The sequence below is a fragment of the Pistacia vera genome, unplaced genomic scaffold (genome assembly GCF_008641045.1).
Source record: "Pistacia vera cultivar Batoury unplaced genomic scaffold, PisVer_v2 Contig410, whole genome shotgun sequence".
Classification (NCBI taxonomy): Eukaryota; Viridiplantae; Streptophyta; class Magnoliopsida; order Sapindales; family Anacardiaceae; genus Pistacia; species Pistacia vera.
In genome coordinates this window covers 505734-521275 of record NW_022196236.1, presented here as the reverse complement: position 1 = coordinate 521275, position 15542 = coordinate 505734, and the positions used below count along the sequence as shown (strand labels likewise).

Below are 15542 nucleotides of genomic sequence, written 5' to 3'. Positions count from 1 at the left end.
GGGATCCCAAACTGTCTCTCAATAACGTGACATATTTACTATTTATTTTACGAAAATGTTACTTCACCAACCAGTAATATTAATATTATATTTGGATAGAGCTGAATGAAGATAAATAACATGGTGCAATTGGACCCAAAATCATAAAATTATATTTGATGACATTTTCATAGGGTTCTAGAGTGTTGGACTATCAAGTACGAAGTTGGTAGAATTATTTTGATTTAACTTACATGCTTGGCATCCAAAGTTTGAACTATATGTTACAAAATAAATGCACACAGGTAAGGTAGGATAGGTGGAAAATCCAACTCAAAAGTAGATGGAATTTGAATTCATTTAGCATGAATTTGGGAATTATTCTTGTTGAAGGAGACAAAGGAGAAGGATTCAGGTTTATAATGAGGGATCTTTTTATGAGTTGTTAGGAAAGTTAAAAAATTAAGCTAAGATGTGACTAAGACTTTGTAACTTAAGATGGAGTATAATTTTAAATTTGTGAGACAAGGACTCTGTAACTCATCGGATTCATATGTGAAAGTGATATTTGAGTGTCAACCAATACAACTTTCTGACATTTTCTAGTTTATTTTTCTACATAATTAGGAAATTAAACTGGACTGATTAGGCCCAACCTGATCCAAAAGATAAGGACTAAATTGTACTCGGGCTGCATAAACAAAATACTGTAGGAAAACTCAAGGACAGGCCTAGTTTGAGATTCCTCCTTGTTCTTTGAAAAAAGCCTCATCGGCTAAACCCTGCCCCACATCAAAACTTTGGGCAAACTTCCTCCAGTTACATAAAGAAGTTACCCCAATTGAACAGAATTGCCCATCATCAGCTACAATCAAAATAGAGCAGAATGCAATTATGCGAATTGCTGAAGCAGAGGATGTAAATGCTGTTACCAGTTACATTTTACTTATATAGAGCCTTTAGACTTAGTTCCTAGCGCACTATCCATGTATATGCTGTCTCATCTTTTGTTGGAGCAATTTCTTCACCACCTGTGCTTGCATCTTCTCCCATTTCCTCTTCATTGTCATTCTTAGCCAATCCCACAGCACCTTCTTCAAGCTGTTCCGGAGCACTCGCTTCATCGACAAAACTCCATCCAGGAATGTGCTTTCCTCCTTGTCCAATAACACTGCCATTATCATAGAAACTTTGAGAAGTTGTATTGAAAGCATTCCTACCACAGCTTTCAGGGTTAATAGTAGGCCAACCAAATCTCCCATTTGCTGTAGTTCCTATATGAGTAGCCGAAGATCCCTTGCTATGAATTCCCTTGGGTTGCTGGGAAAGAACTGAAAAGTCAGCTCCGGAGTCATCAGCGTTGTCACCAATATTCTCCTTCTTGGAAGAGGAATTAAGCTCAATACCACTAATGTGAATTCTGGGATTTTCCTGTTGAACTTGACTGTTGAAAGCAGGCATCATCAAATGGCTTCCATTAACTTCCACATTATCGCTGCTGGTAGTGATTATATTAGATATCTTTTTATCATTTTCTTGCTGAGTAGTGGCAGGGGAATGACATGCTTTCACTCTATCTTCTACCTTGATTAGATTAACCTTTTCAAAGACAAGAGTTCTAGGTTCAGATGATTGAAATTTACTTAAAGCAGCAGGCTTTCTACCTCGTGCTCGGGGGTAATGCTCGTCTGGAGTAGGTAAAACATCGACTGCAGCGGTTGATTTCCTTGGTCTTCCTCTCTTTGATGCTTGCCCAGATAAAGCAGTCCTAGTAACTAGGGCAGTGGGTTCTTCGACTGCTGGTCTGAGAGATGAAACTTCTGCTTCAAGTTTCATTAGGCGACTTTTGTAATCAGCTACTTCTGATTGCAACTGACCAATAACAGTCCATAGCTGAACATTCTCTGCTGACTGCATCCTCAGAACCAAGTTAACCCACATGTATATTATGTGTAAGCGTTAGTTTACTAAAATCACTCTAAGCATAATATGACAGTTGAAGATAAGAACTCATACTTGAGCTTCCCAAAGTTGTTGATGCTTCTGAGAAAGTTTTGCCAACGGCCTGATAATTCCTCTCTGAAAAGGTTGCCCAAGAGATGCTGTGCAACCAGGTGATGGTGGAGGCGCTGCAGAAGCATAACCATATCCTCCTGGGGAAATGTGTGTGCAGGGCAACTGCGATTGTTGACCTTGGGCGTACCAAGATGAAGGATCCCAAGGACCTGTTAACAAGAAGAGCTCCACTTTCATTTGGATAGTAATGTATGCATTTGGCACACTTCTAAACATTAATCTGGAAACTATTCTATGCAAAATATCTGACTAGTTTAAGAATTCACTATATCTATGACTGCTGAAAATCAAATTATACATGAAAATAATCTTTGTGCACCAAAAAAGAACATCGAATTAAAAGGATATGTTAAAAGTAATCCAAGAAAAAGATGACTGGAGATGTATCATTGCCTGGAAAGCTCAGATATGGGTAACCAACAGGGTAACAGAAATTAGGAGCCTGGGGTTGGTTGCTTGAAGAAGTTTCTCCTCCTATCATAACAGGGGCTTGCCAACTAGCATTGATCATTCCGAAAGGAGTGAATGCCTGAAAAGGAGCAGGAACATTTACTCCAGATAAATGGCAACCAGGTCGTGGGGGCATCCAAAAGGGCATAGCTGATTGGGCCAACTGCAGCTGGAGCTGGCCCTGCTGAACCTGATTGTTTGTGGAATTTGGTAATTGCTGCCATTGACTTGCAACAACGGGAGAGGGTGATTGGGTGGATACATACGGTCTTGAATTCATGGAAGATTGTTCTGCATGTTGAGGTGTGTATGGCCATTGAGGAACTGGTGGATATTGCTGATTTAAGGAAGTTGCATTTTCATGGGAAGGGCTGGCAGTTTTAGTATTCTTTGCATCAAGTGTCACATTGTGTGTGTTTTGTTCTTCATTGATCTCAAGTACTACTCTAAGTTTAGCTTGAATAATTTATCTTTTTTTGAACTAGTTTATTCTTGGTATTTCCTGTCACATAATCACAAAACATCTACATGCAACAAATCATATCAGTGAAAGAAAGAGTTGCATGTTTTTCACCCCTCCAAACAACTTAAAAGAAGCTTACGCTCCCAATCTCATTTTATTTAAAAAAAGGAAGCTTCTACTTAGTAATCATTGAAACGAATATGAGAAAACAATAAGATACTGACAATATCTTCGTTTGATAAATATCAAAACATGTAATGTATCATTTCAACATCATTTTTCATACGATTATGATTGGTTAATTTAAAATTAAAATTAAACTTTCATCCAGTCATATCTTACCACATAATGTTGTACGAAAAATATTGCATAAAAATGATGTATGTGTAATATTATTCTTTCAAACAAGAGTTTTCAGAGACCCTAGCATGTTATTTCTTCTGAATCTTAAATGGGAACCCAACCATTCAAAATGAACAAAGTGCAGTAGAGTAGAAAATGGAAACAACAAAACAAACTATAAAGCTTCAAGATAACAGAACTACACAAAAGTCAACCAAGGACCAGTCATGATGGGGCTTTAGCACTAAAACGGGTTTAACAAGAAGTTAAGAACTGAGATTGAGTATGCAAGACCAAGAAAAGAAACCATTCCCTTTGTTTTAGCAAGTTAAAAAAAGGATCGAAGCTCATACCAAGAGGTCAATTGTCTCAGTCTCTTGACAAGTAGAGTAAACAATTTTCTGCTCTTTCTTCTTCTTTTCCATGGCATTGAATTTAAAAAAAGAAAAAACACTTATTTATGCACAAAAAGACCTTTTGTGCAGTGGTGAATAGAGAGTAAAGTTTTTGTTGCAGGCCTAATGCAGTATTACCCTGAAGAAGAAAGAGAGAGAAGGTCAACACCATTAAAGAGTAGAAAAAGAGCCCGAATGTCTTCTTCAGCACTTTCACTTTGCAAAGAGAATGAAAAGGAATTTTACAGCCTTTTCTGACTCTCGTTCCTGTTGCAAACCTGTCCTTCTGTCTGCTGGAAACTAAATATTTACAAAATAGTTAATGGCAGGATAACATTAACATAACACACCATTGCAAACTAAGTGCCCAAATGAACATTAATTTTGTTTTGCCGTGGAAATTGAACAGTGAAACCTGAAAAATGGCCCAGTTCTATTTGCTGTGGATGGAACACCATTGAGTGTGCACATTTTCAATATTAAACATTTGCATACCAGTGTAAATCACTAAATTAAAATTAAGAACGATTATCTTAATTTACACGGACAAGACTGTTCTTTGAAACTAGCAAAGTCACAGGTGAGTAGCAGTTTCAGAGTTGCCTAGATAAACATGAGAGAGTGATAAGACAACTATTTTTACATCCTACCGACGTTAATTTTCATAATTATTTTGAAAGAAAAGATTATAACCCAAAAAGAAAAAAAGAAAAAAAAATAGTGGATTATTGATTAAAAAAATGAAAGGGTAGAGGGAAACAAGGGAAAGAGGGAGCAGGAATATGGGAATGAACGTTTAGAAATGGTGGGTGGGTGCGTCATGCGTGGAAGACCACCCCATTAAAATTGTCCTCTGGTCAAACACAATACTTCATTTGGTACGCTTAATTACTAATACAAATTAACCCTTTTTCCAATGTCTCCTCTAATTTACCTGCACTTGTACTCACCGTACGGACAAATATGCCTTCCAACTCCTGATGACACAAAAATTATCAAACCCAATAGACACCAGATGGGCTATAACAGGCCCACAACTATTTTAAAGTAGTTAAGCCCAGAGAATTAGTCTCAAGGATGCGTTTGTTTTCTATCTTATTCATATTCCAAATCAAAATACATATTTGTTTCTTTATTCTCAAAATCATATCCTAAATTATTTAACTATTTTTAATTTTCAAATTCTAATAACCACCCAACCCAACTCTACCTAACAATAATATTTCAAAAATATTATTCCAAATAACTAAAACAATCCAACCTGATTTATTCATGCTGTTTAAAGAACTCAGTATGCCTCATAAAACCATGTTTTAAATTTTACATTAACTTAGGAAATTGTTACTTATTTGTTATTGCAATGAGTATTCCTTGAGTATATATTTTTATCGCACACCTTATAGATTTAAATCGACTATAATATCATGCAATAAGCAAATAGTATAGCAAAGATATAAAAAATTTATTCAAAAAGGGGACAGCATTCATATCATCGAGAAGTCTACAATAGTTATACATTAACAGAGGAGCAACTGATCAACTCAATCCAACCATATGAGCAGAAGAAACATAACATCGTCACAACATAAAAAGCAATGTAAAAAAAACAAGCTTATTATTAATTTAACAAATAGATTCTCAGTACTCATCTCCCTCATCATCATCTTCACCTTCAGCAGACTCTGCACCGACTTCCTCATAGTCCTTCTCCAAGGCAGCAAGATCCTCACGAGCTTCGGAGAACTCACCTTCTTCCATACCCTCACCAACGTACCAGTGCACGAATGCCCTCTTCGCATACATGAGATCAAACTTATGGTCAATGCGAGAGAACACCTCTGCCACACTGGTGGAGTTTGAGATCATGCACACAGCCCTTTGCACCCTGGCGAGATCACCACCAGGGACAACAGTTGGAGGCTGGTAGTTGATACCACAATTGAAACCAGTTGGGCACCAGTCAACAAATTGAATGGTGCGCTTAGTCTTGATGGTTGCCACAGCTGCATTGACATCCTTGGGCACCACATCACCTCTGTACATGAGGCAGCAAGCCATGTACTTGCCATGGCGAGGATCACACTTAGCCATCATGGATGAGGGCTCGAATGCACTGTTAGTGATCTCAGCAACAGAGAGCTGCTCGTGGTAGGCTTTCTCAGCTGAGATGACAGGTGCATAGGATGAAAGCATGAAATGAATCCTAGGATATGGGACCAAGTTAGTCTGGAATTCAGTCACATCCACATTCAAGGCACCGTCAAACCTCAGGGAGGCAGTCAGGGATGATATCACCTGAAACACGCACCAAAAAAATTTAGGAAGAAGTAACATTTAAGCAACAGCAAACAGGTTTCTAAATAAGATAGAACAATGAAATGGTACCTGAGAAACCAAGCGGTTGAGGTTGGTGTAGGTGGGGCGTTCAATATCAAGGGATCGCCTGCAAATATCATAGATGGCTTCATTATCAAGGAGGACGGCAACATCAGTGTGTTCCAGAAGTGAGTGGGTGGAGAGCACACTGTTGTAAGGCTCAACAACAGAGGTTGAAACTTGTGGTGAGGGATAGACAGTGAACCCAAGCTTGGACTTCTTCCCATAGTCTACTGAGAGACGTTCCAGCAGAAGGGATCCAAGACCTGAACCAGTACCACCACCAACAGCATTGAAAACCAAGAAGCCTTGGAGACCAGTGCAGTTGTCAGCAAGCTTGCGGATACGATCTAAGCAAAGATCGACAATCTCTTTGCCAACTGAAACAAAGGGAAATATGTAAGCAGATGATATCAAAAGAGGTCAAAGTCGCAAGAATGAGGTAAAAAAATACTTACTTGTATAGTGGCCACGAGCAAAGTTATTAGCAGCATCTTCTTTGCCACTAATGAGCTGTTCAGGGTGGAAAAGTTGGCGGTAAGTCCCCGTTCTGACTTCATCAATGACAGTGGGCTCTAGATCAACAAAAACTGCACGGGGGACGTGCTTCCCAGCACCAGTCTCACTGAAGAAGGTGTTGAAAGCATCATCACCTCCTCCAACAGTCTTATCACTTGGCATCTGGCCATCAGGCTGCACATTACAGGATACAACTTAGATATTTGACAAAATAATAAGAAATTCATAAATAATAAAGCCTCAGCTGTATAACATAGAAATATTGCAACAAGGACAAAGAACCAAACAAACACTGTTAACTCCAATAACACAATCACATAAAATTGAACAAATACAAGAACCGTTCTTCAACACTAATGAGACGAAAACAGCAGGTTTGGATCATATACAATACACAAATTATATATTAAATAAAAGCCAATAAGAAAGACATGTTCTCCTTCCATTAATCTTCTCCCTAAACAAACTTCTCATTTGACAGGCAGGAAGTAAGCGGGCATGAAACAACAGAAATAGAGGGATACCATACCCTAGTTGGATAAACAATTTCAACAAACAACAGTAAAATGATCAATTTGGAATCAGATGATGTTAACATATGTCAGAGATTTTTTTTTACAATGCACTTTACTTACAAAGGAAGTGATAAAATGTTTTTAAATTAAATTTTGATTGTTTGACCTCAAATCTGACTTACAGAGGTCTCATTCTGAATAATGGTGGAACATGGAATTAGGATTACTTATCTCTATCAAGATCGGTAATTAATATACATCAGTATAGTAGATCTTACATTTCACCTAAAGAGTATATAACGAAACATTAAAGCAAATCGAAATATAATCTAATATAAACAACAAAATATGATAAATTGCATCACACAACTTAGCAAAACAGTAGATCTAATAATGCGAACAACAAAGTTTATGTAGTACAAAGATCGTAGAACTACGAGTACAACAGATCTGAAGTTCAATGAACTAGACTATAATCATTGATATGTCAACAGATCCATCGAGAATAAACATTGCGAGTGGCATATAAACGCTAGATCTAACAAGAGATGCTTTAAAAAAAAGCCACAAAAGCCAAAAAAAAAGAATCATTTAGATCAGGGATTAGCTATGAGAAATGAAACGACAAGGAAACTGAATAGCGGAGGAAACGTACGTTTCATTAATACATCGAAAATAAAAATGAGAGAGAAATTACCTGAATGCCATGCTCGAGGCAGTAAAGTTCCCAGCAAGCATTACCGACCTGAATACCGGCCTGACCGATGTGAATGCTAATGCACTCTCTCATTTTTGAAGAAAATGAAATCGGAGAAAATAACAAAGAAATGGAGAGAAAGAGAAGGGCGTTTATTAAGACGCCTTTCTGTTTCAATTCAGATCAGATGTGTCTGTTTTGAAATGTGAGTGAGTGAGTCTGCGAGAGTCTCTTCTCTTGGTTATAAGGAGAAGCCGAAGGTAAAGTCTTTATTTAACCTTGCCAGTTATATTTCTTAAACTACACTCCAATTATAATTTTTAACCGTTAGATTCTCCGCCTTTCACGGGAACATTGTAAAATTTTCAAATGACGGTGTTGATGCCGTTAGGTCTAGGTTTTTTTTAAATAATATTCTAAAATTGAAATATAACCTTGCCAGTTATATTCCTTAAACTACACTCTAATTATAATTTTTAACCGTTAGATTCTCTGCCTTTCACGGGATCATTGTTGTACAAGTTTCAAATGACGGTGTTGATGCCGTTAGGTCTAGGTTTTTTTTTTTTAAAATAATATTCTAAAAATGAAAAATAGTGTGTTTGTTTTATTATTTTGGGTAAAATTTTTGAAAAAGTTGAGTTGAATGGTTATTACGAGGTATGATTTAAAAATTAACAAAAACACCTCGTAGATTTGTTAATTTACTAAACATCGCTACAATAAAATATTGAAAATTAACATAAATGCCTCCACCCATCCATTAAATGTCATGAGAAATTTTAAGACCTGGACTGATCCTATGGGCTTGAAAAATTCTTTTTCAATCCCCAATTTTTTTTTATTTTTTATATATTTAGGGAGCCAAATAAATTACGTAGAGGGGTTTATACAATTTTTAGGGGCCTGAAAATTTTATTTCCACCCCTAAGAGATTAGTAAATTTTTAATTAATTTTAAAAAATAATAAATAAATTAATGGTTAATTATAATTAATAATTATTTATAAATGTGGGGATTTAAATTTAAGCTTTAAAGAGATAATTTAATTAATTAATTATAATATAAATGTAATATTTACACAATCACACATTCACACTTCATAAATAAACAATTAAATATATTTGTTTTTATTTAATTATTCATCATCAACAATATTTACATCATTCAAATTTGCGTTCCTGAAGAGTTCGAGTAGTTCAAGATCTTTAGGATGTTGTTGTAGTCTTCTCTTTGCTGAGTCTAATCCCGTAAACACGTTATCACTTCAATCATCTCATTAGTTAAAGATCATATTTTGTCTTCAACAATCCAGCCACAATAGGGAATCGACTTTGATGTTGTTTCCACCATTGAAGCACATCCATCTCATGTTTCTCCTTCTTCGTCATGTAGGATATGTCCATTTGTAGGTAGCGATTCAACTTATTTGATCCATGTATGTACGAGCTGCAGTTGCTACTTCCATTGTTATGTTCCATATACGTCCACATGCTCAATTCGTGATAGTTGTCTTAATCAGGGTCTTGTTGGTCGTCTCTGCTGAATGTTCCAGTTTGATTGTACCTGCTCTGATATAAAGAAAAAAAGGCTTTCCAATTTTTGCTTAAAGTTAATCAAATAATATGTATAATCATATCTTAAATGTTGGCCTATCTCAATTACTATACAATTAACTATATGTAATTTAAACCTAGGATCTATAACAAGGCATAATTCATATAAAAATGGAATATCTAACCAATATTTCTTGTATTTTTTTTCCATCTTTGAAACAATTTCCATTAAGACATCATTATATCTATGTTTAGCAAAAGTTTTAGAAATTTGAAGTAAAATATCTAACGCTAAATTAGTAGTAGGATAATAAATATCACTTAATATATTAGTGGATTCATAAAAAACTTTAAGAAATGAATAAAAAAAAGTTCGCAAATCATCCAACCATCATAACTAATAACTTCCTGCGGATTCCTCCGGTTGACGAAATTTGTAATTTGTCTTGCAGTTGGCAAAACTTTTTCCAACATCAAATAGGTGGAGTTCCAACGGATAGACATGTCCGTACATAACTTCAAAGATCAAACCGGTGGATTCTCTTGCTTACAATATTTGACGTACTCTTGCCATCTTTTGTTGTTACCGCCAACGATGAATCTGATAGCCGCACACACCCTCTCAATCTCTGAATTTATAGCTTCTAAACCTGCTCTAATAATCAATTGATGATAAAGCAAGCACATCTCTGGTGAAAAAAATGGCCTTCGCCATGCGGATCCAATCTCTTTTCAAATAAAGAGATAGTCGCGGTGTTAACAACTGCATTATCTTGCGTTAGCGCTACAACTCTATCAGTTAATACATATTCTTGTAAAACTTCAAGTATTGTAAAATAAATAGTGTCGACATTATGTACAGTATATAATGGTCTAAAACCTATCAATTTTTGTTGTAAACCCTAACCATGATCTAAGTAATGTATTGTGACAACTAAAAAATCTGTTTTTGATCTACAAAGCCATATGTTTGAAGTAAGTGCATTAGATATATTCCTAAAATTTTGAAATTCGTTTTTAAGTTGAATATATATTTGGTTATAAAATTTCAGTATATCTCTTCTACTTGTACTTCTACTAACAGGGGTATATGCTGGACAAAATACAGTTTTAATCAAGTGAATAAAAGAAGGATTTTCAGATAAACAAAGGGAATAGTCCTTAGCAACTATGTATTTTGCTATTTCCTCTCGTGCTTGGAGTGCATTGTATTGCCATATTGACAGAGTTGATGATTGTGGATTAAAATTAAGTTGAGTTTGAATTTGCCTACCTGTTCCGGTTGAAGATGAACCAGACAACTGCATTATTTGGAGGCGCTTCTTCTCCAAATGTCATCGCATCGTCGAAGTCCCAGCACATAATCATTGGCTGCCAACGGTCATGTGCTGTATTAATTTTTTTGGGTAAAATATCAATTTAACCTTTAATATTTTTGTCAATTCCAAAAATTTTAGGGGGTTTTTGGATATTTTACAAAAGGACTTTTTTTAAAAAAAAAAATTAAGCAAACGGGTTTAGGATCGGTCCCTCCTCCCATAAGCCTGGTCCGGTTTGGGACAAGATCCTCCTAGGACCAGTCCTTTAGGCTGGGTTTTTGGGACCAATCCCAAATGCCTAAGTTTATCAACGACCAAAGATTTGGCCGTCAAATGCCTAGGTCTATCAACGGCCAGATTTTTTGTCGTAGATTTGATATTTTCCAGCCAGATCCACGGTGGATCTAGTCTGAAAAAGCTAGATTGGCGTACTATCGGCTAGATCTAGCAGGTAGTGCATCATTACGCCAGATTCCGACCACTTTCCGATGATGGTGGCTGGAATCTTGCAAATATGAGTGGATGGGGTGTTTTTGTCAATTTCTAAACACTTTTTTTTGGTTGGGCGTGTTTAGTTAAATTAACAAACTTTGAGGGTTTAAAAATAGTTAAATAGAATATAATTGGATTTTTAGAATAGGGAAACAAATATGTATTTTGGGTAGGATTTTTGATAGAGAAACAAACACACAAACTAGACTGAAATTTTCTTGTTTTTCAAATTTAAAAGATTTGGGTAATTAATTCGAAAAGCTATCATTTGCAATAGATTGTAAGTGAAGTCAAGTGGTATTTCAGTCACATTTGTTTGCTTGGCTGGCAAAACAATGAGAAATGATGATGATGCAATGCAAATTATGCAACATCTTATAACTTTAATATTCGAATCATATCTTATATTATAGTTTCTCCACTTTTACTAAGATTGTGTTTGTATTTTTCACTAGAACTTTGTGTCACTTAATACTTTAGTTCTTTGTTTGTTTTTTAAAATTAATGATTCTAAATTTGATATTACTAATATATCCTCATATTAATTATATTATTTCATACTATATAACTATACTCTAAATTATAATTGATTATTAATTATTAATATAATGTAGGTTGGTATAATTAATAATTAAAATCTTAACTTAGAAATTTTTTAAAGGTTGTCGGCCACCGCATTCTATGACCATAAATTTTTTAATGATTTTAAGATTCCATATTGGTATCAAAATGATCATATTTGAACTATTTGTCAACATATATAAGTTTTAAGGACAACAAAAACATATTTTTTTGGGATCTCACTCCGAAACTTTCTCTATTAGATCCCAAAAAAATACATCTTTTTTTTGTTTTAAAAGTTGTATCAATAAATAGATCATTCAAAAAAGAATATTTTGATACCAATATTGTTATTATATCATATTAAAAAAAAAAATTGGCCACCAAATTCTGATGGCCATTGACTATTTCCAATAGGGCTAGAAAAAAAAAAACCGAAAATCGAACCGAACCGAACCGAAAAACTAGATTGAAAAACCGATTTTTCAAATTAACCGGTTTGGTTTCGGTTTTTAAAAATAATTAAACCAAATTTCTGATTCGGTTAACGGTTTAAGGATAATATTAAACCGGTTTTTTTTTTAAAAAATATCCCTTATTTTGTCCCCCCCTTTTTCTTGGTATTGGCTACGCAGACCTATAGTCTGCTACTCTGCTTCTCTGCACATTTTCTTGGGTTTGGTTCTCCACGTAAATACTTTTTTTTCTTTCACTATTTTTTCTTTCTTCTTCTTCTTTCTCCTTTCACTGCTTTTTCTTTTTTTTTTTCAGTTTTTTTTCACATTTTCGTCTTCTTCTCTTTCACCAATTTCTTTTCCTTTTCGTCTTCTTCTCTTTGTCTCCTTCTCCACTTTTCCTTTTCTTTTTTGTCTTCTTCTCCTTTCACTTTTTAGTTTTTTTTTTCTTTTTCGTCTTCTCCATTTCTTCTCTTTCACTGCTTTTCTGTTTCGATTTGGATAAGAAGCGAGAAGAGAACACCACTTCAGCCTTCTTCTTCTTCATCATTTGGTAAAGCATAATTTTAATTCAATTAAAAAAAAATTGGAAAAAAAGGGGCCATGTGACCGAATTAGGCCGAAAAAAGCAACCCATAATTCATAATTGGGCTAAAAAATGCAGCCCAATATTTAACCGGTTTTTAACCGAAACCGGACCGGTTTCGGTTCAATTATTTTTTTTAACCAAAAACTAGTCGGTTCAAGTTTTCGGTTAACCGGTTTTTTCCACCCCTAGTTTCCAACAGTTCTAACCACTATGTTGATGAAGATATTTAAAGCTATTCTAAATAAATAAATTTTAGACTATTTGATTTTATATAAATTTACATTTATTATGGATAAGGGTATATTAGGTAATTTAATTATTATGCTCTTTAAAAAATTTCTGTGTTTAGATTTAAGTTATAGAATTTTACTTTTTTTGGGCGTTTGGATCATGTAATGTTTTTTTATCTTAGTAATAAGATTACCGGTAAGAAATATTACATTGTAGATTACCGGGTTTAAATTATTATTGTGCTTGGTTCAATTGGGATGTATTAATAATTAATGTGTTTGGTTGACAGTAATAACAGATGTCTTGAAATACCCTTTTACTAGAATGCCCTTAGGATGATTACTTGTATTACTAATTAATCTGTTTGGTTGGTTGTAAGAGCAAATGTCTTGATTACATTTTACTAAAATGCCCTTTAGATGACTATTGGGTATAAATAATTAATGTGTTTGGTTAATAAAAGAAATGATCAATTAACAAAATTCTTTTTCCTATATTTTAGCCAAGTATTTTATTGTTAAGTCATTTATTGACAAATTTACACAGACTATTGAAACTCCGAAAAAAACCTATCGTATTTTCTGTTGGGTATACATTCAACACCTCACCCTGCTATTGCAACAAATATAGTTCCCATCTCCCAATTTAAAACTATGATTTGTGTATTGCCACAAATCATAGTTCGCACATGTTAATTTCTACTTTAGTCCAATTGAAGCCTTCTTTTTTTTTCAAGGCAAAAGAAAAATTGTATTTTTTTTGTGTGTACACCATGGTTGGAATTTATATGCAAGTTTCCAAATTTGAGGAAATTTGTTAACTTTTTCCACTTGTCCTGGACCGAAACTATGTGTGAAAAGTGTGAAAATTATTGGTACATTTGTAATATCACATATTTTGAAGTACTTGTGCATTTACATTATGCTAAATCCAAGAAATGTACCAATAAATTAACTACAAGCAGAATAACGATGCTCTTTAAATCTGTGAACCAATAATAATACATAATTCCGCACGTTGCAATAGTGAACGTAATCACCACAATTTTTTAAGTGAACTCAATCTGACATCCGCAAATACAAATTACTCAATACTAAATACACAATAGTCATACATAAATGAATAAAATGCAGCCTATGCTACTCAACTTCAGACAACAGTTTGTCACGGAAGGCTATAAATTCAGCCAGTGTGAACTAATCTTACGTCATCTATGGAGAATAAAAATCAACAACAATAACCCACATATTATAATTGAAGAGACAATAAACAAATCAGCTTGATCAATTAAATGACCGCAGTACTTACAAAGTAAGGATACCTATCGTTGATTGAAAAATCTTCTGGGGTAGCTTCCACAAACTTGGTTATATAATACAGTACGAAATATCTGCAATCCATGTAGTTCCATTGTTGAGCGACCTGTTGAGTGCATTTATCGATCACAACAAATACATGAAATTCTGAACATATCAACCTCTAATTACCATCAACCAACACAATATACTGTTTTATCACCTTAGGCACTAGCAAAGGCAGATTCTCAACTAATGCTAGATGCTTGGGCATTGTTCTTAATTCATAAATATCCCTCACAAACCTGCATAATTAAAGTTGGACAATTTGAAACCCATTCCAGTACCACATCTCCAACAACACAATTTCATCATATGCTCAAATGTGCTTGCAAATAATTGTGAAATAATCAAAGTTTACTGCCAAATCAGAGGTTGCAGCCTCATTCCGTTTTTCGATCCAAGGGAATCAAGCAGCACCATGCATCGAGTTTCAATTTCCAAGTTCACATCTCCACCAAAGTTGCATAAAATTAGTAAACTCTAATGACCCCTGTTAGCATAATTTATGCATATTATCAATGTCAAGTCTGAAGCAACCGAAATCAACCCATGTTTGCGTTTGGTAAGTATAAAACAAATGCCTATAGACACAATATCTTCACTCGCTAGAGGACTATAGGAATGAACACATATTTCCTTGAGAATATGTCAATTCGTCAATCCACTTTAGGACGTTCCCTTTGTACAGTTCTTCTGTGTACATAAAAAACCACATGCAGTCCAGGGTGATGAAATTGTGCAAGTTGTCTCCTTTAAAACTCCTCCACAACTTCCTGTAGATCCGAAATATGTAGTTAATCATATGAGGTAAACATATTATGCAAATATGGCCTGAAGCATCTAAATTGTAAAACAGTTTCGTACCCCATGTGGAGGTCAAAAATATTGTTGCTTAACAACCCCCCCTCCCCTTCTGTTTGCCAATCGCCTACTTGACCTTCGTTGATTTGTGGTACCTACATATGTTCATCATTCATTTACATTAGCAAACAATTCTAAACATCTTTCATAACTGAAAGCATTAGTCGGTTTATGAGTTGCAAGGTTGGTACATTTGAATTTGTTGCCCTTTAAGGCTGAAGGAATCTCCTAACATTTTTCATGTACTGAATGACTAGTCCCGCCTACATCTGCACATCAATCAATTATGAGCTACGTTAATAAGCATT

The 15542-nt window shown here is 34.8% G+C and overlaps 2 protein-coding genes across 2 annotated transcripts; both read right to left on the bottom strand.

Annotated features, from left to right (window-relative positions):
- Positions 1 to 604: 604 nt before the first annotated feature.
- On the bottom strand, positions 605 to 2232 carry LOC116142497. The gene is made up of 2 exons (XM_031427919.1): positions 1996 to 2232; positions 605 to 1890 (listed from the first exon to the last, which is right to left on the bottom strand). Exons 1-2 carry the CDS (start codon positions 2230 to 2232, stop codon positions 952 to 954), a joined length of 1176 nt encoding a protein of 391 aa, XP_031283779.1. The 3' UTR covers positions 605 to 951.
- A 2934-nt stretch (positions 2233 to 5166) lies between these two features.
- On the bottom strand, positions 5167 to 8063 carry LOC116142500 (tubulin alpha chain-like). The gene is made up of 4 exons (XM_031427924.1): positions 7813 to 8063; positions 6540 to 6774; positions 6091 to 6461; positions 5167 to 6000 (listed from the first exon to the last, which is right to left on the bottom strand). Exons 1-4 carry the CDS (start codon positions 7903 to 7905, stop codon positions 5344 to 5346), a joined length of 1356 nt encoding a protein of 451 aa, XP_031283784.1. The 5' UTR covers positions 7906 to 8063; the 3' UTR covers positions 5167 to 5343.
- Positions 8064 to 15542: the final 7479 nt, after the last annotated feature.

What these genes read in the sequence shown, in the direction of transcription:
- LOC116142497 (XM_031427919.1), bottom strand. Translation starts at nt 2,232, where the DNA reads ATGAAAGTGGAGCTCTTCTTGTTAACAGGTCCTTGGGATCCTTCATCT. An exon ending in AACAACTTTGGGAAGCTCAA is followed by an intron (nt 1,891 to 1,995) that starts GTATGAGTTCTT and finishes CTGAGGATGCAG; the next exon opens with TCAGCAGAGAATGTTCAGCT.
- LOC116142500 (XM_031427924.1), bottom strand. Translation starts at nt 7,905, where the DNA reads ATGAGAGAGTGCATTAGCATTCACATCGGTCAGGCCGGTATTCAGGTC. An exon ending in GCCTCGAGCATGGCATTCAG is followed by an intron (nt 6,775 to 7,812) that starts GTAATTTCTCTC and finishes TGTAATGTGCAG; the next exon opens with CCTGATGGCCAGATGCCAAG. An exon ending in TGCTCGTGGCCACTATACAA is followed by an intron (nt 6,462 to 6,539) that starts GTAAGTATTTTT and finishes CCTTTGTTTCAG; the next exon opens with TTGGCAAAGAGATTGTCGAT.